The 26,517-nt window shown below is 48.6% G+C and overlaps 1 protein-coding gene across 2 annotated transcripts in view; it reads right to left on the reverse strand.

Annotated features, from left to right (window-relative positions):
* Positions 1-2,509: 2,509 nt before the first annotated feature.
* Positions 2,510-26,517, reverse strand: part of MED27 (mediator complex subunit 27) — a 151,133-nt gene continuing 127,125 nt past the window's right edge. Inside the window, exons 5-8 of one of the 2 annotated variants that reach the window (XM_075834697.1) lie at positions 18,978-19,085; positions 11,916-11,957; positions 6,575-6,652; positions 2,510-2,799 (exon numbers count right to left, since the gene is read on the reverse strand). In XM_075834697.1, coding sequence (XP_075690812.1) covers positions 2,785-2,799; positions 6,575-6,652; positions 11,916-11,957; positions 18,978-19,085 — 243 coding nt within the window. In that variant the 3' untranslated portion in view covers positions 2,510-2,784. Of the gene's footprint in view, positions 2,800-3,145; positions 3,677-6,574; positions 6,653-11,915; positions 11,958-18,977; positions 19,086-26,517 lie in introns of those variants that run through there. The other variant, XM_075834696.1, reaches the window with a different exon arrangement.

Here is a 26,517-nt window from a genome sequence, read left to right on the forward strand (position 1 = left end):
GTTACATGGGACTGCAGATCACTACTACATTATCTGTACTCGGAGAGTGATCACTGTGTGTTATCGGTGGTGTTACATAGGACTGCAGGTAACACTACTACATTATCTGTACTCAGAGAGTTATCACTGTGTATTATCGGTGGTGTTACATAGGACTGCAGGTAACATCTACTACATTATCTGTACTCTGGGATATATTTTTGGGCACACATTTTACAAGGATGACCCTTCCTGCTCCTCCCCTCGTTAGAATGTTACGATACGATATAAGACATCTTCTGCATGTTACGTTACCACTGAATTATCAGGACGTTGTGGTCCGCAGAGGTTTCTGGATTGACTTTTACGGCCTGATGAATCGGAAAACTTTTTCCCATAAATAGAAGTGGAGCCCAGGGGGGAGCTGGGAGGCAGCGCAGCCGCTGACAGGAGGCCTTGAGGAGGAAATTGCAGTGTTCTTCTATGTCTTGATCAATATAAGCTCCTGAGGCAAACAGAGTAACAGCGGCAAACGGCCATGAAAAATGCAGGACGGGGGAGGGGGACAGGGGGCTCCCAGGGGCCACAAGTCTAAACAGTGCAATGCATATGTACAGTATTGACATTGAAATAAAAGTGAGAGGGGGGGGGGGTGCAAGAGGAAGCGTTTACTCCGATATTGCCGAGGAGGTAAAACTTTCCTTACATTAACACCATTTACTATTCGCCTCATATACGGCTGGGACGTTTCTAGAAGCGCAATTCCTGTTCACAGGTTGTGTCTGGTCTTTCAATAAATGGGGTTGAACTGCAGTACCACTTATGGCCATGGATAAGAGTGGCGCTATTTCTGGTAGAGAGCAGCAACGTTTTTCTAGACTTCCCGATTGAAATTATAGAACGGTCACATCTGGATGAGGGCAGCAACGCAACACGCACATAAGTCCTTCTATAGAGAACGTTCATGCTCGACCACTAAGGGGTTAACGGTCAGGAAAGCGTTAACTCCGTCCAGGAACTGCCATAAAGTAAAATCAGGAAGGTAATTGTGTGGTAAAGGCGATCAATAATGATTTTCAACAAGCGCCTTCTTCAGGACATGATCCACTTGCCTTTTAAGCCTAATGGTTTACTTGTAGCGCAGGCCAAGATGTCACCCGGTGCGGAGAGCCGAGCAACGGGACGGAGCGAGAACCCCAACAGAGGATCCCCGCACCAGACTGACGCCAGACTTCTGCAGGTGAAACGGCCAAGCACTAAAAGCACTGCAGGCCACATCAGCGATAAGGAGCGCGCCCCATATATAATTAATACCTTCTTATATAGCGTCCAAAAATCGTGCTGCGGTCTGCAGATTCCTAGAGAACAAAGTCCATCCAAAATCCACCACAAGCATTGCAAAAAGAAATATGTAGTTGTCACAGCCCCGCCCCTTTCCCTAGTCCCACCTAAAAGGGGCGTGACCCTGATCTAACCACCACAATAAACCTTTTCCAGATAAAGCTTGATCAATAATATAATGGTCTAATAAAAGTTCTACAACTTTTCTCACTGTTTTCAAGATCTCTGCTTAATGTAAGTGAATGGTAACATTCTTATTTAAATCCAGAAACCCCGAACTTCTCTAATACTTCTCACAGCTGAGGCTTTGCTACAATCGTTTCCTGTCTAGACAATTCTTTGTGAGCTTAACAGACTGATACATTTCACCTGCACTGATACATTGTAGGAAACGATCAGGACTGGAGCGAGGTTGGTGTTGTTGCTGTGTTTAGCTCACAGAGGATTATCTAGACTAGATACACTGTAACAAACCCTCAGCTGTGGGAAGTATTCGGTCAGGACATGTTTTAAACTTTTGTATGTAAATGAGAATTTTCCTGTTCACTGACAGCAAGCAAACTATGAAAAACAAATAGCCTTTGGATTCATTGTACCACTTTTTTTTGGCCAATAACAAAGAGCGGCCGCGTCTGTGCCGCATAAATCTCGTTAAGACGATGATGGACTAAGTCGTTGCTGCGTTCGCTAATTAACTCCACACACTGATGAATCGTCTGGTTTCTTGGTGATCTTTCCATGAACCCTTTCGGGGGCGTGGGAGTTGTTAAATCAGGGAATCCCTCAACTAGAGGACCCCTAACAAGGGAGAGATGACTGCAGCGGACTTACACAGGGATTTAAAGGAACAGGACAGATTTATAAAGTACAGTCATCATCATTCTTGTGTACACATATTAGGATGTCGATACGCCAGGAAGAGCTACCAGAGTCCCCTAATGCAGTTAAAGGCGATGTCCACTCATCCATCTACCATTGAAGTATTATACAGCTCCCTCTAAGGCCGGGTCAACAAAAAACGCTATTTGCAGCAGCTCTTTTACGACTACACTAAGTACTTCCACCATCTCACTAAATTGGCCTGGCAGGTAGCGCAGAGGGAATCCATTCTTATCTCAGGGTTCTTAGCCAATCAGAGCGAGTGCTTTTGGCAAAGCTGATAGGCCAAGAGAATGAAGATGAGCAGGGATCACCTCGCACTGTTTACTTGATCATGATTCGGGAGGGTTCATTTTTAGGGGGAACTAAAATGTGATTGAACAAGTCAACATGGGACTTCATGGTAATGGTGGTTGACCAAAACATACTGGAATCACTGTATGGATGAGATGATCCACCATGTTTTCAGGCTATCCAGTCTACAGATATGCTGTCAATGCTGCTGAATGAACCAAATGGCCAACTTCAATTAAAAAAACGTCGTCGATATACCTGCTCCATAAAAAGTCCATCAGGTACGATCGATCAGGATTTCTTAATCTGTTGATCCAAAAGCAGAACAAAACACATGTGAGATACTTCCCAACTTGTCCTTAGGTAAAGCTGCCCATACAACTTAGGTCAATACTTACTATATGGGGTCCGGTCCCTGACCTATCTATTGACATGTTTCGCTTGGGTGTGGATCATCCCAAAAGTGAAGAAATGGTGACAGCCCTAAAAACACATTATATTCCCATTATGTGCCCCTCTAACAACACGTGCAGTACCTAAAGACACGCAACTCGACTTAAGTTGGTGAAATTTCTGAATTTCTATTCATATTAGAAAACGCGGCCAATTTTTTTTTTTTATTGAAAACTCCAAAAAAATTAGTTTTTTTTTTTTTTTAATAATAAAATTTAAAGTACAATATCCTTATTCCTATAAAACATCAACTGACGGCCCACGATCGAAAAGTCAACATTTTCATGTTCTCTTCTGAAGACAAGCCACGAGACCAGATGTCCAAATCATCAAATTCCCGACACCCCTGAGGTCCAAGGTCTGATTGGTTTCCAAATGCCACAGCTGTGCCCCAGGCACGGAGCGAGCTCTAACATTAACAGCTTCCACCGAGGGTCGTAGGTCTTATTTGTGCAAGTTCCAAGGTCCACGTTCCCCGGACGGTGCGAATATCTTAATCTCGGTCCAAAAATTTCCTTTGATTAGCTCAAAAATATCCGAATGAAGTGGTCATCGAAGGAGAATCCCCCCAATCCCATAGATGGTTCCTTCTGTACTACTGCCGACAGGTATCATGGAAAGCCTCTAATGTGCGAAAATCCCTCCACGTGGGTGGCAGACCGTCCTGTAAGAACTTTCCGCAGCGTTGGCATGGAGCCTGGAACAGCTTGATATAACTTCTTAACCAGGTCTGCAAAAGGAGGGGGGGAGGGAAAAAGTGAAATAAAAAATGCCATCGTAGCTGTCATGTTTAATGCTCTGGGTGACGGGATGACACACTCTGGCCCGGGCCCAGGCGAGACGTGCTGCTTTCACAACCGCCGAAGTGCGCGAGCTACGTCTTTATTTATTTATTTTCGTCTTTTTACAAGGTCAAAAGAAAGCTGATTTAGAATTAAAAAAAAAAAAAAAAGTTGTTTTTTTTTTTTTCTCCGAGGCTCAGCGATCCTAAAAGCAGAATCCCATATGGCGTGGAAACTTTATTTAAACACACGGTAAAAACCGCCATAAGCACAAAAAATAATCAGAACGGCTCAGAGACGGAGATATTAATACAGATTTCACACGCAGGATTATACGGTGTTCAGAAATCGTGTTAAAGGGGCCTCCCGAATAAAACGGATTAATATGGCCGGGTTGATAAGGGAGCACTGTCTGACAACCTCATATAAAGTCCGTGGTTGTTAGGCAGTGAGTCCCTAGCAACCAGACTGTCAGTCATGGCTGGATCGGCACCTTCCTACCTGGAGCGGTCATGTCATCCCAATCTCTACACATAAGAATTAAAGGGTCACTCCACCGAAACGTATTTACCACCAGGTAATGTATATAAAATGCTATACAGAGTTTTAATGGGACTGTCCAGTTTGGAGAAGCCTTTTCCATTGCATGGGTCCCCCAATGGTCGCAGGGGGCTCCCACGGGAAATAGATGGCGAGTCCGCGTTGGCCGCCTGAGTAATACAAGGATCTGCCAGAGCGGCACTTAGCAGCGACTCTCCACGCATCCGTACGCCCTGATAGGGAACATAGGATAAATGTTGGCCAAAGCAGACAGCCCCTTTGACAGTAGTGCGGGCGCAATAGATCTACAAGGTTACGGCTACATGGCGAACTTTAGTCCCACCGAAACGGGTGACGCCTGGACAGAATCTAAGCGCCATAAATACAAGTAATTGGGCCATCTGTAATATAGCGGAAACTATGACAGTGCCGGTTCGGTCGTACAACCAGTGCTGAACGACCTCGTTAACTTAGAATGGGGTCTGTTGGGTTTCGTGGAAGAATAGCGCTGCATGCCGCCAACGTAAGTGTGAACAAGGCCTCAGAACGCTGTACCCACCGCGGCCGCCCAGCATGCCCGGAGGAGAAGGGGGTTTGGCATAAAATGACAATTTGCTGGATTTATCTGTAGAGTATGAGGCTCGTGTTCCCACAGTAACCGGCGAGACGTCTTCGTGCAGATGAACGAGTAGGCGCCGGCGCCACATTCTGCGGTCGGCTTTCTTTTTATACAGTAGGAACACATCCCTCTAAAATTCTCTGACAGGTTTTGGGAAAATGAGCGCTGCGTGATGCGTGGGTAAATAAAGACCTATAGGAGGCTGAATAGTTACGTCCTCAATAACTCTTCCTGCAATCAATACAGGAGGAGAGAATGAGGGATTGGACGCAGCCCGGGATGCACATTTGTCTGTGTTCAGAGCAACTTCCCCGCAGAATCCGTCAATATCGGACTATACGAAAAAGAACACTTAAAGGCGCCCGGTACCGCTCCGTAATGAAGTCGTAAACGGGAACACTTAAGCCCCTATTACACCGGCCGATTTTGGCCGGTGCAGCGAGCGCCGATCAACGAGACATCGTTGATCGGCGCTCGTTTGTTCCTGTCACACGGAGCTATGGATGGGGACGAGTGGTCGTTACTCCGATAACTGATAAATTCAGAGATCTAGTCTGCGGTCTAATTTCATTTCGGGGTCTAGTCTGGGGTTTTAATTTAATTCTGGGGTTTAATTTAGTTTTGGGGTCTAGTCTGGGGTCTAATTAATTTCAGGGTCTGGTCTGGGGTCTAATTTAATATCGGGGTCTAGTCTGGGGTCTAATTTAATATCGGGGTCTAGTCTGGGGTCTAATTTAATATCGGGGTCTAGTCTGGGGTCTAATTTAATATCGGGGTCTAGTCTGGGGTCTAATTTAATATCGGGGTCTAATTTAATATTGGGGTCTAGTCTGGGGTCTAATTTAATATCAGGGTCTAGTCTGGGGTCTAATTTAATATCGGGGTCTAGTCTGGGGTCTCATTTAATATCGGGGTCTAGTCTGGGGTCTCATTTAATATCGGGGTCTAGTCTGGGGTCTAATTTAATATCGGGGTCTAGTCTGGGGTCTAATTTAATATCAGGGTCTAGTCTGGGGTCTAATTTAATATCGGGGTCTAGTCTGGGGTCTAATTTAATTTTGGGGTCTAGTCTAAGGTCTGGAGCAAATTTGGGGTCTGAATTTATTGTGGGGTCTGGTAAAACGTTATATTATTTTTTAGAGGGAGGGGGTAATGTAATAAAGTTCTAGGTGCGCCTGTAAAGGGGGGGGGGGCAGTCTCACGACGCGGCGGTGATGTTCTCCACAAGTCACAGCACAGGTGGGGGCAACGTGCATGGTTAGGTGTAGGGCATGAAGGGGGCAGTCGTGAGCCAACAATTACCCCCCCCCACCCTCCCTGATGACATCACAGCTCGGTGAATTAGGGGGTAATTAAGACCTTCCTGCACTCGGTAAGCTCCACTGCTCAGCTGACCGGTGAAGGGTCCAGGATATTGGCATTTTTATTGAGCGCCTGTCAAGCCTCTCCGTAAAAAGGATCTCAGCTGGAGCTACAACCGATCAATCGCAGCCCCCTCCCCTGGAGATTGTAGAGTAACCCAGTGCTGACTGTGCGGCCGAGATGCCAGAACTTTCCACCTGTCACACCGGATCTGGAAACGTTGGGATGGGAAGCCGCCCGCCCACGCCATGACATATGAAGTAATGCACCGGCCATTAGAGTGTAAGCTCACGTGTCATGAACCCCCTCCCCTCAGAAGACTTACCATAAATGATCGCACCACCACGTCGGGCATCTGCGGCAGCTGGTAATGCAGCAAGGCGGTCGTGGCGTGGTCTGTAACCTGGAACACAGAATAATATCAGGTCACGTGGAGAAATGCGTAAAACAGCCAAAATCAAAGCGTCCCGTCCCCCCCCCCAATTACACACTAGATCACGCCTCATCCCTCTAGGGGAGAACCCAACATTTCTTCGCCCCCCCTCCTCCATCTTCCCACCTTTATAATTCGGAGGCATTTCATCATCTGTATTACGGCCACAAGACTCGGACCCCTAATAGAACCCTATGGTGATCGAAGTCCGGTTCAATTGGGGGGTCCGGGTCCTGCGGCCATATTGTTGAGGCCCCTCTGGTAAGGTGGTTTACACCATCCCCAGAAAACTTGGTGGGGGTCACCCTTTCTTGGGCACCACAGTAACTGCAAGGACGGCCTCGATGCTACATAGGGGGAGACGGGACGGGACAAAAAGTTCCTCATACGAGCGGCGGATCTCACCACGCTAACTGCGGCCTCCTACAAATGCTCCTCACAACCCGATCAGAGTGATCGCCCAGCAGGATCGCCTCCGTTTGGGATGAATGATGAGATACCGGCAGGGAGCGGGCCGGGGAGGAGATGAATTGCGTCTCTGCTTGAGCAGTTTGTGTGATCGGGATCCAGGGAGGAGATAACAGGCGGCGGCAATGTGACACCTTCATGAAAATTATTTGACACATCTAAAAAGCGTAAGCGCCGGGTGTGGTGGAAGGAGAGGCTGCAGGCGACAGCGCTGTCAATCGTACAGGCAGCCTTTATCAGCGCAGACACCGGCGAGAAAAACACGGCGAGATCAGTGATGAACGGGCGAGACGAAGAAGAAGAAAAACATTGAGATGTACGGGGGAGGGGAAGAGCGATGGGTAAAATACAAAGTTACCAGAGACCGGAATAAAAGAGCAGATCGATGAGCGGCGGAATCGGGCATCAAGACGTGCGGCCCCCCCCCCTGTTCTGAATGAGACGGTCGGGGTCTTACATATGGGGATGTCTCTATTACCCTCCTGGGGCATTCCAGATTACAAGTTATGGGCAAAGGATTTTCAATAGGGCCGCCATTACATCTCCCAGCTTTCCTAGAGCTCTGAATGGCAAATCCTTTTATATATGTGGTGACACGTCCCTGTTTTCAGGCAGATGTTCTGTTCAGGAACCTGGGAAAGCAGGGGAGCTGTAATGGTGGCCCTATTGTCACCCAGCTTTCCAGAAAACAGATATAGCTAAGAAATGACTAAATAGACCCCTGTAGGAGCTGCAATGGCGGCAGTAATGATTGTCACCCAGCTTTCCTAGAAGTAGATATAACTAAGGAAGGGCTGAACAGGTCCCCACAATGGTGGCCATACTGGCTATGACCCAGACAAGCTGTAGCTAAGGAAAGTCTGAACTGGTCACCATCTTAGCCACAATGGCAGCCATAATGGTAGTCACCCAACTTTCCCAGAATCAGATCGAACTATTGATTATATGACTAAACCCCTGCGGGAGCTGCAAGGGTGGCCATACTGGCTATCATCCAGCTTTCCCAGAGCCAGATATTACTAAGGAAAGTCTGAACCGGTCACCATGATAGTCCTAATGGCGGCCATACTGATCGTCACCCAGCTTTTCCAAGCAAATTAAGCCTGAACTGACTTCTGAAATGCCGGAGTCAGGTGTGAGCGCTGCTCTGGGGTTATTGACCGCTGCCATGTACGCCGGGCCTGACATGACGGCCATGTGCTCCTCTTCATGTACGGAGGTATCGATCGCCCACAACAAAGGAGAACTGATCACTACAATTTGCTTGTAACATTCTGACCCTATTAGTTTGATATTAGGGTTTCTGGGAAGACGGATGGCGGGCGGCTTTGTGAATGACCGTGAAGTTGTGGCCTCGGTGACCTTGAGGCCGGATCATCAATAGCCGGATCTATGGCCTCATGAATACATTCATGCTCCGGCTCTTTATCTCGCTGAACATTATTGACGAGAATATATTTTCATACATTAGGCGGCTGCATTGTCTTTGCTGCAGAAACTTTCCAGTACCGAACAGGAGGGCATCTAGTGATACCCAGGAGGGGGCAGACGGGCTGGTAAGGGCCACAGGGTGGAGGGCTGGAAGGTCAGGACATCCACCCCGACACTCTTCAAGGAGGAGAAAACTAGGACTCATTACTAGAAACTCTTATAGAAGGTTTATTCTGCGGCTCATCAATGGCCTTACTGAACCTATAGGTCACGAGTGGTCTACCCCAAGATGGCGGCCTCCGCTGGGTGTGGACATACCCTTTAAGTCTTCCCCCCCCTATCAACAACCTTGCAGTATACAAATGTGTACTGAAAAATCTTCTTGTTCTGCTCCTGACCTTTCTTCCTCATGTGGCCGGTCAAGGATACAGCGGCCATTTCTAGCAGCTATTATTTAGTCACAGGGTCACTCGGGCTTCATAGAAATACACAGTCCCTGCTCTCTCCTCCTCTGTAGCTCCTCTTTCATGGAATTCAATGCAATGCATGATCAATGGCAGTCCAGGACTAAAAAGCTTTCTACTACACTAGTCCAAGGTGACAACCCCTAACAGCCACCATTACAGTGCCAATAAGGGTTGTCACCAGCTGGTAACGGACCCTGAATGGCATATAAAACCTCATTGTTATGTAGTCACATGCCGGTTTCCACTCTCGAGTTCAGTGTGTCAGTCTTCACTGCACTCCTTGCATTCTATTTGTGAATCAGGAAGAGCTGGATGAACAGAGCTATAAATCGCATCTGGATAGGAGTGGGCTTACAAACGGAATATAAACAGTAAGATGAGTATGGGGTTACTTTCTGGCGGCGATATAATGCTCTCATCAGCCTCTCGATGGTGTATTCATGGGCACTTTCGGCTTTTGTTTGGCTTCTTTTTGAGGCTCGGCATGCCGCAAGGCTCTGTGTTTACTAGTTGACGGCATCTATTCATCTCCGAGCCGGCTACCTGGAGTTCTGTCACAGGAACGGGCGCACACATCCTATTAAGACGATCGGGGAGGTGGACCGGCCGGACCGCGGGAACGCTCTAAACAGCCTATTTACTGCCGCAGTTTAAATGCCACATTAAGAAAAAACCAGAGCCGGTGGTCAACGGGGAACCTATTCATCCTCCGTAGCGGCGCTGCCCCCTCAAGAGTCAAACTCTCCTTTTATCCGCAGCCCATTGTCCCAGACAATACCCGTCAGATTTAGACTTGGACGACACAAAGGGAAGGCGTGAAGGCAGGGCGCTGCTCCCTGGCATGAAGTTCACCGTCGCCCGGGCGGGTGTGCAGTAACGTGCCGCAGATTAGTATTCAGGACTCTTCTCCGAATCCATACTGCCCCCCTATTTAGGGAAGATACAGCAGAGAAAAACGACACCGCGTACTAATGACCGCTCCGAACAATTCATTTGTGGCTCCCCTCCCCCCATGTCCTCCTTACAGGGCTCCCGGAAGCTGAGATATAGGGGGCTGTTTGCAGGGTCCTCACACTGTATAGCGGCTGGGACATGAACCCTGCGGTCGCCTGGGACTGACTTTCTTCCAGATTACAAAATAATATCTCAAGGGGTCAGAACTCACATTACTCAATAAAGCCGCTATTTTGTTGATCAGGATCGCCCAAAAATCCCACAGCGCCACCCTCCATGTCAGAGACAGCACAGGGGCGGGTAAAACAGCTGTACAATGTAACGACCCCGCAAGCAGCTCCTCATCCTCAAGAATGTGACCCTATTTCATTCATTGGATATTTTAAGCCCCACCCATTCACACCAGGAACGCCCCATTTTGGGCCTTATTTGCATAAGCCCCACCCTTTTAATGTACGTTCCGTAGGGACGATCCCATAAAAAAAACTAGACAGCTGGGAGATTTAAAGGAGAACTCCAATCATCCCTAACCTTACACCGACGACCCTGATGTGGGATGCAATGATGATCAGAGTGGAAGCCGATCAAATCGAGACGTTCAAACATCTTTAATGCTCTCCTTTAAAACATGAAGTCCCGCTCTGGGCGGAGCTTAGTGGTCACATGACTATGGGTGGAGTCTGACACATTTGCTCGAGCCACAACTTGCTACAATGTAGAAGCCATAGTGTGACCGTAACGAGAGAACAGACAGGTCTAACACTGCAGGGAGGAAAGGATTCTTCATTGTTACTGGAGCTTTGTCCTTCCGGACCGCAGAAAAGCTGGGTGACTACTCCGGTGGGCGCCATGTTGGTCGTTAACATTTTTTTTTTTTTTTTTTACTACGACTCTTGGGATTTCTTTCGGGGAGGGCATTGAGAGCCGTGTTTCGTGACTTTATAAGTTCAGTATGAAAATGATTTCATCCGCGGTACGAGATTCTCCAGACGGCGCCTTCAGGAGGGGGGGGGGGGGGGGAGACGACTGCTGAGCTTCTACCCCTGTTGTGAATGATTTCAATGTCTGGGCAGTCCACAAGTAAAATGATCCTGAGCGTGCGGTGGATTGTGGAGCGCGGCGCTCGCAGACCCCTCCGGCGAGGCTGGCCCTTCATAAACCAACCTAATAAAGCCGTTCTGCTGACGTTGCGTTTATTGGGGAGGAAACAGGCGGGAGGAATTCATTCTGGCTTTATCAGGAGACAACAGGTGGGGTGGGGGGGGGTCTTCCAAATCTCCGAGCCTCAGGAAGACGCTCCATCGGCCAGGCTCGTCATGTTGTCCACTGAGTATCGGTTTGGTTGCAGGAGCGAAGCACAGGAGGATCTTAAAGGTTCATTCAGAAAGTGTCCGTACACGTAGCGGCAACACCACCAGTAATGGAGACCATATTGGTTGTCACCCAAGAATTATATACTTGAGAGCTGCATACACACAATTCTACAGCTTCAGAGCTGAAATCTCCCAGCATCCCCTGCTTGTTCAGTGTCTGCACAGAGCTTGCTCTGGTGATTTGCATGCTGGGAAGTGTCAGCTTTACACCAGGCACTGGATAGTCATGTGTGATGTGCAAAATGCTGACTGCTCCCTGTATTCTAGAAGCTCAGCTGTTAGGGGGGGGGGGGGGGTTTATGCTCACAGGCTTGCTGACTGTTTCCAATAGCAAAAAATCTCTAGGATTCTACATTATATTGCAAGTTCTGTGCTGGAAAAAAATCAGATCAGATTATATGGATTATCAAACGCCAGATTAAAGGACTTTTATGTAGCGTTATAGCGTGAAATGTTGTTAAATGTGGAATTTGGAAGTTGTTGCGGGCGGGCAGGGTGCGGGCGGGCAGCGTGTGGTCAGGGCCGATGTGCTGCTCTTACCTTCTGGAAGACTTGATAGATGGACTTTGACCAGATGTCCAGCTGAAAGAAGTAAATAAAATAATAAAATGTTAGTCCCTGATTCGGAGTCCTGCACCATTATAACACTATAATGCAGTAACCGCCCACCACGCCGAGTCCCTTCCAGTAACCCGGTGTATTGGACCATTGGAACTCTATGAGAGGTCATTAAATCCAGCATTGACGAGGAATTTACATATTTACCAGGTGCATGAATTATTAAGAGGACTGAAGATGAAGGACGGGACTGCGGCTCTTCGTTTCATTAGCGCCTGCGGACGGGGCAATGTCCTTGGCGAAATCAAGGTTTAAATGAAGAAACCCCAGTACAAGGAGACCTGCACCCCCCCCGAATCCTCGTATAGCCCGTCATGGGGAGCGGCAGAGATCACCCTCCAGCTTCTCCGCAACACTGGCACCAACCACAGGAAAGCAGTCCAGGTACCGAGATATAGCACCCTGTATACCGCACCCGTGCCCCGACCACCCCCAGTCATTACAGAGGCCGCCAGGTACGCAGAATCACAATATACAGGATGTTATATACGCTGCCCTCCTGATCCTATATACGCTGCCCTCCTGATGCTATATACGCGCTGCCCTCCTGATCCTATATACGCTGCCCTCCTGATGCTATATACGCGCTGCCCTCCTGATCCTATATACGCTCCCGTCCTGATGCTATATACGCGCTCCCGTCCTGATGCTATATACGCGCTGCCCTCCTGATGCTATATACGCGCTGCCCTCCTGATGCTATATACGCGCTGCCCTCCTGATCCTATATACGCGCTGCCCTCCTGATGCTATATACGCGCTGCCCTCCTGATGCTATATACGCGCTGCCCTCCTGATGCTATATACGCGCTGCCCTCCTGATGCTATATACGCGCTGCCCTCCTGATGCTATATACGCGCTGCCCTCCTGATGCTATATACGCGCTGCCCTCCTGATGCTATATACGCGCTGCCCTCCTGATCCTATATACGCTGCCCTCCTGATCCTATATACGCGCTGCCCTCCTGATGCTATATACGCGCTGCCGTCCTGATGCTATATACGCGCTGCCCTCCTGATGCTATATACGCGCTGCCGTCCTGATGCTATATACGCTGCCGTCCTGATGCTACATACGCGCTGCCCTCCTGATGCTACATACGCGCTGCCGTCCTGATGCTATATACGCGCTGCCCTCCTGATGCTACATACGCGCTGCCCTCCTGATGCTACATACGCGCTGCCCTCCTGATGCTACATACGCGCTGCCCTCCTGATGCTACATACGCGCTGCCCTCCTGATGCTACATACGCGCTGCCCTCCTGATGCTACATACGCGCTGCCCCTCCTGATCCTATATACGCTCCCGTCCTGATGCTATATACGCGCTGCCCTCCTGATGCTATATACGCGCTGCCCTCCTGATGCTATATACGCGCTGCCCTCCTGATGCTATATACGCGCTGCCCTCCTGATGCTATATACGCGCTGCCCTCCTGATGCTATATACGCGCTGCCGTCCTGATGCTATATACGCGCTGCCCTCCTGATGCTACATACGCGCTGCCCTCCTGATGCTACATACGCGCTGCCCTCCTGATGCTACATACGCGCTGCCCTCCTGATGCTATATACGCGCTGCCGTCCTGATGCTACATACGCGCTGCCCTCCTGATGCTACATACGCGCTGCCCTCCTGATCCTATATACGCTCCCGTCCTGATGCTATATACGCGCTCCCGTCCTGATGCTATATACGCGCTGCCCTCCTGATGCTATATACGCGCTGCCCTCCTGATGCTATATACGCGCTGCCCTCCTGATGCTATACGCGCTGCCCTCCTGATGCTATATACACGCTGCCGTCCTGATGCTATATACGCGCTGCCCTCCTGATGCTATATACGCGCTGCCGTCCTGATGCTATATACGCTGCCCTCCTGATGCTACATACGCGCTGCCCTCCTGATGCTATATACGCGCTGCCGTCCTGATGCTATATACGCGCTGCCGTCCTGATGCTATATACGCGCTGCCGTCCTGATGCTATATACGCGCTCCCGTCCTGATGCTACATACGCGCTGCCGTCCTGATGCTATATACGCGCTGCCCTCCTGATCCTATATACGCTCCCGTCCTGATGCTATATACGCGCTCCCGTCCTGATGCTATATACGCGCTCCCGTACTGATGCTATATACGCGCTGCCCTCCTGATGCTATATACGCGCTGCCCTCCTGATGCTATACGCGCTGCCCTCCTGATGCTATATACACTCTGCCGTCCTGATGCTATATACGCGCTGCCCTCCTGATGCTATATACGCGCTGCCGTCCTGATGCTACATACGCGCTGCCCTCCTGATGCTATATACGCGCTGCCGTCCTGATGCTATATACGCGCTGCCGTCCTGATGCTATATACGCGCTGCCCTCCTGATCCTATATACGCTCCCGTCCTGATGCTATATACGCGCTCCCGTCCTGATGCTATATACGCGCTCCCGTCCTGATGCTATATACGCGCTGCCGTCCTGATCCTATATACGCTCCCGTCCTGATGCTATATACGCGCTCCCGTCCTGATGCTATATACGCGCTCCCGTCCTGATGCTATATACGCGCTGCCCTCCTGATGCTATATACGCTGCCGTCCTGATGTTACATACGCGCTGCCCTCCTGATGCTATATACACACGCTGCCCTCCTGATGCTATATACGCTGCCCTCCTGATGCTATATACGCTGCCCTCCTGATGCTATATACGCGCTGCCGTCCTGATGCTATATATACACGCTCCCGTCCTGATGCTATATACGCGCTGCCGTCCTGATGCTATATACGCGCTGCCCTCCTGATGCTATATACGCGCTGCCGTCCTGATGCTATATACACGCTGCCGTCCTGATGCTATATATACACGCTCCCGTCCTGATGCTATATACGCGCTGCCCTCCTGATGCTATATACGCGCTGCCCTCCTGATGCTATATACGCGCTGCCGTCCTGATGCTATATACGCGCTGCCGTCCTGATGCTATATACGCGCTGCCGTCCTGATGCTATATACGCGCTGCCGTCCTGATGCTATATACACACACGCTGCCCTCCTGATGCTATATACGCGCTGCCGTCCTGATGCTATATACGCGCTGCCCTCCTGATGCTATATACGCGCTGCCCTCCTGATGCTATATACGCGCTGCCGTCCTGATGCTATATACGCGCTGCCGTCCTGATGCTATATACGCGCTGCCGTCCTGATGCTATATACGCGCTGCCGTCCTGATGCTATATACACACACGCTGCCCTCCTGATGCTATATACGCGCTGCCGTCCTGATGCTATATACGCGCTGCCGTCCTGATGCTATATACGCGCTGCCGTCCTGATGCTATATACGCGCTGCCGTCCTGATGCTATATACGCGCTGCCGTCCTGATGCTATATACGCGCTGCCGTCCTGATGCTATATACGCGCTGCCGTCCTGATGCTATATACGCGCTGCCGTCCTGATGCTATATACGCGCTGCCGTCCTGATGCTATATACGCGCTGCCGTCCTGATGCTATATACGCGCTGCCGTCCTGATGCTATATACGCGCTGCCGTCCTGATGCTATATACACGCTGCCGTCCTGATGCTATATACACGCTGCCGTCCTGATGCTATATACACGCTGCCGTCCTGATGCTATATACACGCTGCCGTCCTGATGCTATATACGCGCTGCCCTCCTGATGCTATATACACGCTCCCGTCCTGATGTTATATACGCGCTGCCGTCCTGATGTTATATATACGCTGCCGTCCTGATGTTATATATACGCTGCCGTCCTGATGCTATATACGCGCTGCCGTCCTGATGTTATATACACGCTCCCGTCCTGATGCTATATACACGCTGCCGTCCTGATGCTATATACACGCTGCCCTCCTGATGCTATATACACGCTGCCCTCCTGATGCTATATACACGCTGCCCTCCTGATGTTATATACACACACGCTGCCGTTCTGACGCCATATAAACACTTACGGATGGTTTCTTTGGGGGCAGACTCGCAGCTTTGAGCGCCATATTACAGATCTCATCACTTACTTTACTATCTGACCGGTTACTTTTTCGCACTCCGCGGTTTCTACGCCGATACCAGAATCACTGGAGCGACATTCCCGCCCTGGTTGGAGGTTTTGTGGAATTTCGCAGAATCCCGGAATTCCATTTCCAATCGACATATTTTTTTCTATCTACAACATGAACCGAAGTCCACCCCCAGATGAGACATAACCCCCCTCCCCCACCCGCTCGGACCCTCCGTCCTCCTCCTATTTACTAGCGTTGCGGGACAGGACGCCGTTTTCTGAAGGTCGTGCGAATGATTTCAAAGTCGATAAACGAATCCCAACCTTCCTTGCATCTCATATCAAACGGGGACGGTGCCAGCCCCTATTATAGAAATCAGATTGCGTCCCCTCCCTGCCGGAGCGCCCCCTCCCCGACGAGTTCTACGCCGGTCTTTGAAGTGGTGGGGAAGCAGGGATCAGAGATTACCCCAGAGACGGCTCCGGTGATCTTTGAAGCTCGGCTTTGATAGCTTTGTGCTTCTCACTTGCTGAGGTTGGGATGATGTGAGCGGCCGCTGACGTGCGGTAATTAATGAAGCCGTAGTCAGAACAGACGCCGCTGCTCAACAAGACCATTCAATGAAGACGCTTATCTGCTACACAGACGAGAACATGAACTACAGAGCCCAGGAGGGAGCGCAGGGGCACCCGGGGGTGGAGTGGCCCCGAAAAATGCCCTGAAATAACCTCACTGTGCATTAGAAAGGCGGCAATCTAAGCGATCCGGGGGCGCTACACCGGACGTGACCCCCACGCAGGGCGGCACTCACAGTCTGATCATTTAAAGGAACAGTTCACATTATTAAGTTATTCAGGGAAAGCTGGGTGACCACCAATACGGCTGTCATTAGGGCTCCCACCGTGGTGATCACTCAGCTTTTCCAAACTCCTACAAGGTAAAACAGGGATATATCCCGTGCACTAAATTGACGCATAGCCAAATAGATTCTTCAATCAGGACTCTGGGAAAGCTGGGTGACCACTCATATGGCCGCCATTATTGCTCTCACATTGGTGATCACTCAGCTTTTCCAAACTCCTACGAAGTAAAAAAAAAAAAAAAAAAAGTAATACACCCCGTGCACTAAACGGAAGCATAGACTTATAGATTTTCCATTCCGGACTCTCAGAAAGCTGGGTGACCATTAAAGCCGCCATTACAGCTCTCATTGCGGCGATCACTCAGCTTTCCCAGATTCCTAAAAGGTAAAAAAAAATTAATACATCCAGTTCACTAAACTGATGCATAGTCAAATAGATTCTTCATTCAGGACTCTGGGAAAGCTGGGTGACCCCAACATGATCGCCATAACAGCTCACACAGCTTTTCTGGACTGCCGAAAGGCAAATCAGCCCAGTTATGCTGTAAAACTAGCCCTGTGTGGCTGCAGATCTGAAGTCTGGCCCCGTCCGGGGGGCTTCGCCCACCTGTAATTCTCTGCAGGTGTTTATATCTTATTTCTGGAGGTCGGACGCACTTGGCAACATCTTCGGCCAATCAAAATCCCCATGAATACGGCCGCCTTAAAGGGAACCGCTGTCTAATTATTAAAAAAAATAAAAAAAAAATCTGATTGATAAAGCAAAGGGAGCCCTCCAGCCCTCCCGGCCCCTTCTAGATGCGGGACAATCTCCATGAGGCAAAGTATCCATAGCAACCAGACGTCTCTGATGTTCAAACTGTGACAATGTTGCCATTCGCGCCCCCCCCCCGCTTTATTAATCAGATTTTTCTGAAAACTCAATACAGCCCCTTATTTCTGCCGCCGAGGGGCCACCTGCCCCCCCCCTTGTATAAAACAGACCGTCACGTCGTATATTTCTGCGGGATTGATCATCTATGCGCGTAGCTCGGCACCGCGGCGGTAAAACACCTGCATACTAACGATCTCCTCTCCCGCGCCCTCTGCTCGTTAGGCCGTGGCCTTTGGGTGAGAAGAGCGTTGTATGAGCTGTAATCAGCCAGGGAGCCCGATTCCCATATTAATGTCCGCGCAAAAAAAAACGAGCGGCGTGGACAGGATGGGTTTAGCGCTATGCCAATCAACTCTTTAACCCTTCCTGCTACAGCAAATTCGAATGCCTGGGAAATTCCCCGCGACCGCTGGCGTCACTCACGGATAACCGGCTGCTACTTTGTCGTTTCCAGCGCCTCGGATAAGCGCAGAGCGGCCGCCGGCACGTAAGGGGTTAAGGCGAAAAGACAATTATATGAGCACAGTCGGCTGTGAAAAGCAAATTAATTTGTTAGCTGTTCCGATGTTGCCGTGGACAAGGACGACTTTTTTTTTTTTTTCCGTATTAAACATATTCATCTGTTCCCGTCTGCCCTTTTTTGCTCGTCAATGAATTTAGGAAACAAATATCCCCGGAGTAACCCCCGATGTGCCAATTACGAGCGCGGCGGGAGAGACGGGAGCAAGGAGGGTGCCGGCTTGTTACTCGCAGCTCTGTAAATATCACCAGCGCCTTGGCCAGGGCTGCGGCTCGCCGTGACCTCTCCATCGAGCAACTGTTAATGCCAACCGAGCCCGGAGACTGGCAGAAGGCCGGGCCAGACAGGATTGCATCGCGTCTTAAGTCTTTTCTCATTTGCGCTGGTTAAAGTGACACTAGACCCGCGGTCCATTCCGCCTTGCAAGCTTCTGCTCTCTGTTTTCAGCCACTGTAACAGTTCTATTCTAGAACGGATAGATCTTAAGATCCATTTACATAGGGCTGCCATGTGACCAACCGGTCCCCAAAGACCCCTCAGCCACATAAAAACGTGGTCGGGGGTCCTTGGGCAGATTTAATATTATCTTTAGACTAGGCCTCTGCATACGTGTCAATTATATTAGCCGCTCGTTGCACTTTTGAAAATCCGGCGACTTTAGGTGTACCGGCCCTTTAAGAGAATCACATGATCTCACCTTGCCGTCTTCCGTGTAGACGTTTTCGTTGTAGCCTTTCACAATGGTGCGGTCGATGAAGAGACTGCGCATCACCACGATCACTTTCAATACTTTACCCAGAGTCACCTGCAATGAGAGGAGGGGGTTAATACTTTTTGTAGCGAAATGAGTAACTTGAATAACGGCTGAAACTTTCTGCAGCTTTCTAATGTACAGCGCGTGTGACAATTCTTTACCATTTGCAATACTGCTGCTTGCGGTCAGTGAATGGGGACATGAAAACCTGTCCTGACCGAATACTACTCACAGCAGAGGGTTTGTTGCAATTGTCTGAGCTTAACGGAGCAGCTGGATAAAATCTCTCTGGTCTTGCTTGTTTGTTACAATGTACCAGTGCAGGTAACGTATCGGTCTGGAGTTCAGTACAAGGTTTTCTGGTGTCTATAGGAGAAAATCTTTATCTTCTCTTCGAGTCTGGCATTTTGGGGACAAACAAGTGGAGATGGTCTCGGGCAGATAAATCAGTGGGTGAAGCGTCGCTGCTTGGCATCCAGGTCTATGGGATTGGCAGAGGGATAAAGGACTTTTTTTTTTTATCCTATAAGACGGATGCAGTGAGCCGGCTGGAACGCCAACATGTTTCTTCCACTTGTGGTGCTGCCTGACCAAGTGGACTGTGTTGCTGTGCCAGTGCAGACGGGCAAGGTCTGCTTCGGGTCACTAGCTGCGTGAATGCCCGCTGAACAGAGCTGGCACTGTGTGCGCCCAGATGGCAGACGGAACGGCTCACTCCGTGCAGCTAAACTGGTCTTGAAAACGATTAGGGATTCATTTAGTAACCCCAACGTAATGTGTAGACCTGCCAGGATAAAAGATGGCTGGCACAGCTATGTGCCCAGTGACAGGCGCCATCTAGTTCTACCCACCATTACATGCAGAGATCTACAGATATATGAGATTATATCAGGTATCGCCAACGCTTCATCTGTTAGGTGCGACAACCGTTTTCAGAAAGATGGACAGGATGTTGTCACAGCCCCGCCCCTTTTACTAGAATCCCACGCTTGTTTATGGTCCAGATCTGTAACAGTGTATCAGGATTAGAATGTGTCAGTAATGGGGTATCCGGACCCTAATCATTCAGCTGTGTATGTGTCCGCTGGGACCCACCGCATATATAGTATGGAAAGAGTCCGCACTGGCATGGAAACGCTCCGCTCCTCTCTGACTTTCCCCTCCCGGCTCCAATAGATATAATGGGGGATACGGGACCCCTAATCTAGTCCCAGCGGCCGGACCCCCACCCCTCAAACATTCATAGGACAGGCCATCAATTATTACATCAGCAGAACATAGGACTAGTATGAGCAAAAACCTCCAGACCGCACCCCGGTTTCTGATTGCAGCGCGACCGTACGTCACCGGCTCGGTGTGCCCTCACACTTACCACCTAACACTTTTTCTCACTTCTAAATGAGTTGCAAATCATTCAGTCACGGAAATCAGCTGAGATATTTATGGCAATCTGAACAAGCAGAGCTGCAGTATAAAGCATGGTGGACAGAACAGTAATATAAGCCTCTGATGAGACAGGTGGTATACTTCAGATTCCTACAGGCGATGCCGGAGTCACGGATCGTAGCCAACCCAGGCAGAAATGGCTGATAACACAGAACAATAGCTTGCATTTTAACTGAACCACATATGTAGAGAAGATCACCCGCAGGCTTGGCCCCTGGCCATATTATTAAGGGCACAGTTGGCATTAGAGCTGCTGAGTGTAGGACAATATTTCGGATCCTGCAGGAGCGCCCACAATACCCATCACTCCTTCCCGCTCCCTTATAATTCCCAATGCAGTGAGGGCATTGCAGGTGGCACAGGCACGTCTCCCCATCAGGACAGCTAATGAAGTGTGGCACGGCGTTGGCAGCGGAGGGGAAGAAGTGACAGATCGACATTTTTTTAAAGCCCCAGACAGAAGATCTGTGCAAGAAGAAAAACTTTCTCAACTGGTCACAAGAGGGAACATGAAATATAGATGCGCCCAAACCTTTCCTCCGCCCACAGCTTATTTAGCGAAATCCCCAAACAATTTCCTGCCCGATGCCCTGGTACAAGCTGCGGGTCACCAAACAATTATATCTCCCGTGTCCTACCAGTCCTTGAAGGTCAAGGAGCCTCAGAAGACAGACTAGAAGAAAACTGGGAAGAGGGGGTGTCAAGGCTAGGATCAATACGGGGCCCCTGGTCATGCCAACCCCCTTATCCACTTGGGGCACTAATCCTAAAACTTGCTGTCCACCCCCCTTTCCATGACCCTTTGGTCCATTCCCCGGTACTTTTGGTCCATTCCCCAGGGCCAGGATCGAACCATCTTCTAGAAACGGGGGGAGCGACAATCCTAGACTTTCTCCAGGGGTTCGATGGCTGACTCTAGGGTAAATACCCCATTGCTGTGTTGGCATTACAAGCGTTGGCACCTTCTTGGGCTCTAATTGTATTTGAGAGATTAACAGAATCCGGGAAAAAAACGCTGCAAAATCGGCTTTATCCGACACGGGGGAGGGATGTTCAGGGAGGGGAATTGGGAGGAGGAATGAGGATTTGGAGTTAGCTGAATCTGCAGGTTTACGTTGATTTATAGCATTCATGCAAATGATCTGTCCATGAGACATTGATTTGTGGCGTGTGTCAGTGTATACTGCAGTTCTAGCATTCTATTCAAAAACCAGGATGAGCAGCTCTACGGCTTCCGCTTAGATGTCAGGATTCGCTGCTTTCCAGGACACTAAACATCCCTTGAATCTTGTTCTTACGTCCATTTATCTCCTCCCTGCTGCTGAATGGCATCCGGTGGGATGAGCGGTGGTTTGTCATGGGTTAAATAGTCAAGGAAACTTGATGCCAGCAGAAAATGAGGAAGCCCTGACAATACCGGGGGGACGGTCCCTGTAGGACTGCACTGTACTCATTATATTGTTTTACTACAAAGCTATGAATTTCAAGCACTCGGATCCTTGGGGGGAAAGCTCTAAATCCCTATTAATAAGGAAACAAGGCTCCCGCTGCCTGGATCTCACCTGGAAGTCGATGCGGCTGCCGCTCACCTCGCCGCATTGTCAGTCATCGCCATCCACCGAAACATCACAGCCGTAGATTTAATGAATGCAATTAAGAAATTTTTTTCCTAAAACTCCCAAAAAAAATCCCCGGTAAATTAAGTCCTTGAACCGTCCTCAGCAGAAGGGTCTTCATTATGTCTGCTCCGGGGGTGCCAACCAACATGGCGGCACTGGCAGCGGTGGTCACCCGGCAATCACCGACTAGTTGGGCAGCAGAACAGGAGATACAACCCAAAGGCCACTCTACATCCTACAGTATATGGGCACTCACACTCAGGCCCATGCCAATCAGCCCTCTAGGGTCACTCTCACAACTAGGGACAATTCTTCATCAGGTGGAAGCACTCTGCCCTTTGGTCCAGTGATGGGCACCATATCCCTGCCTAAGGTCCAAAGAGGGTGCTCTACTTTCTATCAGGGAAGGAGTGCCCGCTGCCCTACGGCACGGGGTCACACTTTCCTCCATCATCAATGCTACCCTTTCCTTTATCCTTCTGGGTGGGCACTTATCACTTTAGACCAGCAGTGGGTGCGGTGTCCTGCCCTAAGGTCCAGATGGGGTACTCTACCTTCAGTTTGGGAAAAGTGGGTACTCTGTATTGGGGGTCAGGCTGCCCTTCAGAACATGGACTATTTTTCATTCATCCTTCAGTATGGGGGAGGGTGATCTTCTCTTTGGTCCAGTGGTGGGCTCCCTGTCCCCACCTAGAGTCCAAAGGGGGTGCTCTACTTTCTGTTGGTAAAAGGAGTGGCCGCTGCCATTTGGCATGGGGGTCACACTGCCATTCAGCAAAAGTGCTATGCTTTCCTTTATTCTTAAATATGGAGGGGCACCCATCCCCTCTAGTCCAGCAGTGGGTGCGGTGTCCTGCCCTAAGGTCTAGAGGGGGCACTCTACATTCTATTTGAGAAGAGGGGGTGCTCGGTCCTCCAGTATTGGAGGTCACACTGCCCTTCACCACATGGACCATATTTCCTTTATCCTTCAGTACGGATGGGCGATCTTCACTTTGGTCCAGTGGTGGGCACCCTGTCCTCACCAAGGGTCCAAATGGGCAACTCTACTTTCAGTCAGGGAAGGGGTGCCCTCCACTATGGGGGTCACAATGCCCTTTAACTACCACTCTTTCCTTTATTCTTCATTACAGGGGGCACCTTTCCCTTTGGTTCCGCATCAGGAGCTCTGTACTGCCCTAAGGTCCAGAAAGGGCACTCTACTTTCATTTTGGGAAGATGTGGGTATCTCTGCCCTCTGGTAGGGAGTCATGTGGTCATACAGTACACTTTTTATCCTACACTGGGTCACTCTTCCATTTGGTCTAGCGGTGAGCGCTCTGTGCTGCCCAATGGTTCAGTTCGGGAGAGGAGACCCCCCCCCCAACTCCTCAGTAGAGGTCCAGCAGCCGTTCAGAATTAGGGCCACTTTTTCCATCATCCTTCACTACAGGGGGCGCTCTACTCACGTTTTTTACAATCATAACAAAAAGTAATACATGTGAAAATCCTATTGCAAGGCAACAATTCAGCTTCTAGAGGGCACCCCTCGGTGGGCGCCCATTATGTATGCAGGTGGATAGTACGTGCGGTTTGACCTTATCAGACGTACCCACTGTGTGCACGAGCCTGTTGTGTGCGATTACCGCCATCCCCACAATGTCAAACAAGGACAGTCAGCACTTTTGTCAGATGAGACAGAACAAGGGGAGCGCGCTACACAAACTACAGCGGGATCGAAGGAGCATTCACAGCCCTAGGAGGAACTTTGAAGTGAAGGAAATGTGAGGTGCTGAAATATTAATTAAGTGCACATTACAATACAACTCTTCAGAACCGGGGAGAGCGCGGCGCGGCTCGCGGAACTTTTAAGGAAGTGGAAATGGCTCGAAATTCCTCCTGGTCGCTAAACGGCCTAATTATTTCCCAAACACCTCTCGTCTGACAAGGAATTATCCCAGAAAAGTTTGCTGACTGGCTCTGGGGCTTGCGTTCTCCTTAAACTTTGGCGACATCGCCGTTCCCGAGGGAGAGAATTGTGATGGCGGCTATGAATATACATTTGGTTACATCAGTCTCCGTAATGAGGACCAAGCAGTTGTCTCTAATTTACACTGATCACAACGGAGATGCCGAAGACTGACGCCTGGACCAAGCAGACCTGCCTGCTGCTCCTCAACAGCCCATCCATTCAATTCCACCTTAAAGGGGAGATCCACTTTAAATTATCTTGAGAAACGGAGATCCGATAAACAAAACCACTATTGATTTAAAGATCCACGGGGTTGCAGTGCTGGATAACACAGCCAAGCTCCTGTAGCCGGTCTGTGTGGTTCCTCTATAAAGAATCTTAAAAATCTATTCCACCTTAAATGGGAGCTCCACCTTTAGTTAACATCTGATGTAGAGATCTGGGACTTCCGTAGATATTTAAAACAAAGGGGTTACAGCTTCCGAGAAACAATGGACAGGCCAGAATTGGGTTCTTTATGGAACACCCAGCAAAAAAGAATAAAAAAAAAATAAACAATCCACCTTAAGAGGCGAGTTCCACCTTAAAAAACCTAAAATTTGGATTTTGAGCTCCACATCAAGATTGAGATTAGCCAAGCAATTGGAACAGAGAAGATGCCACAGCACAGTTTCCATACACCATGAATAGCGCACACATTTACACAGCTATGGTGCGTCTATTTCGGTAATTGCGCCCATTAGTAGTAGTCACCCAGCATCCGTTACCCAAGTGCAAGATGAAGATAGGCCTCCACTTGCTTAGCTGGAGCCCTGAGCACTAAAATGAGCTTTAAAATGCAAATAAGTGACCCCAAAAGACACAAGAAAAATGGCCACCAATATTACACCCCGTCCACGTTTTATGGGCGCAGCAGTCCCATCTCTAGACGACCTTGACCGGACTGACGCACCAAGAAAGTCAAAGTCAAACTGAGGAACGCAGCGCAACCCAAACCAAACCACTTGTGGCCCTCCAGCTGTTGTGAAACTACAACTTCCATCATGCCCCCACCGCAGCCGGCCATCAGGGTATGTTGGGAGTTGTAACTCCACAACTGCCAAGAACAAGGTGAGGAGTAAATACTGGAATGAAAGCCAAGAGTGTGTAATTAACTATGTGCGGTCGTACACGGCCTTCAGCTTGAGCCGCATTAATGGTGACAGCCTCCCGCGCGCAGAGGAGAAACTTTCCCAGTTACGTCTTCAACTTGTTCTGTCGATAGCCGGTTAGACAACCCTTTGCTTTTTAATATTTCGCCTGTAAGACGTGAGCCGGCTCGACCTTGATGTGGAAAATTTTAATTCAAATCAATACGTGTGCAAGGTCATTTTAAAATTCAATTAATATGAATGGAAATGTATGCCGCGCCATTCCTGCAGGAGAGACAGGGGAACGCGCCAAACTTATTTATTTTATGTTGGTTTATTAATTTTTCTCCGTAACAGGTGAAGACACATATATGAGAACAGCATCAGCTGCAAGGAAAATAATAAAAAGGAATAATTCTGAAGCTATTGTTACATAAAGGGCAGAACTTATAATTCATAAGAATATCTGGAAAATAAGAGTACTATAATACTGCCCCCTATATACAAGACTATAACTACTATAATACTGCCCCTATATACAAGACTATAACTACTATAATACTGCTACTATATACAAGAATATAACTACTATAATACTGCCCCTATATACAAGAATATAACTACTATAATACTGCTCCCTATATACAAGAATATAACTACTATAATACTGCCCCCTATATACAAGACTATAACTACTATAATACTGCCCCCTATATACAAGAATATAACTACTATAATACTGCTACTATATACAAGAATATAACTACTATAATACTGCCCCTATATACAAGAATATAACTACTATAATACTGCTACTATATACAAGAATATAACTACTATAATACTGCCCCTATATACAAGAATATAACTACTATAATACTGCCCCTATATACAAGAATATAACTACTATAATACTGCCCCTATATACAAGAATATAACCACTATAATACTGCCCCCTATATACAAGAATATAACTACTATAATACTGCTCCTATATACAAGAATATAACTACTATAATACTGCCTCTATATACAAGAATATAACTACTATAATACTGCCCCCTATATACAAGAATATAACTACTATAATACTGCCTCTATATACAAGAATATAACTACTATAATACTGCCCCCTATATACAAGAATATAACTACTATAATACTGCTCCCTATATACAAGAATATAACTACTATAATACTGCTCCTATATACAAGAATATAACTACTATAATACTGCCCCATATACAAGAATATAACTACTATAATACTGCTCCTATATACAAGAATATAACTACTATAATACTGCCCCTATATACAAGAATATAACTACTATAATA

The sequence above is a fragment of the Rhinoderma darwinii genome, chromosome 8 (assembly GCF_050947455.1).
Source record: "Rhinoderma darwinii isolate aRhiDar2 chromosome 8, aRhiDar2.hap1, whole genome shotgun sequence".
Taxonomy (NCBI): Eukaryota; Metazoa; Chordata; class Amphibia; order Anura; family Rhinodermatidae; genus Rhinoderma; species Rhinoderma darwinii.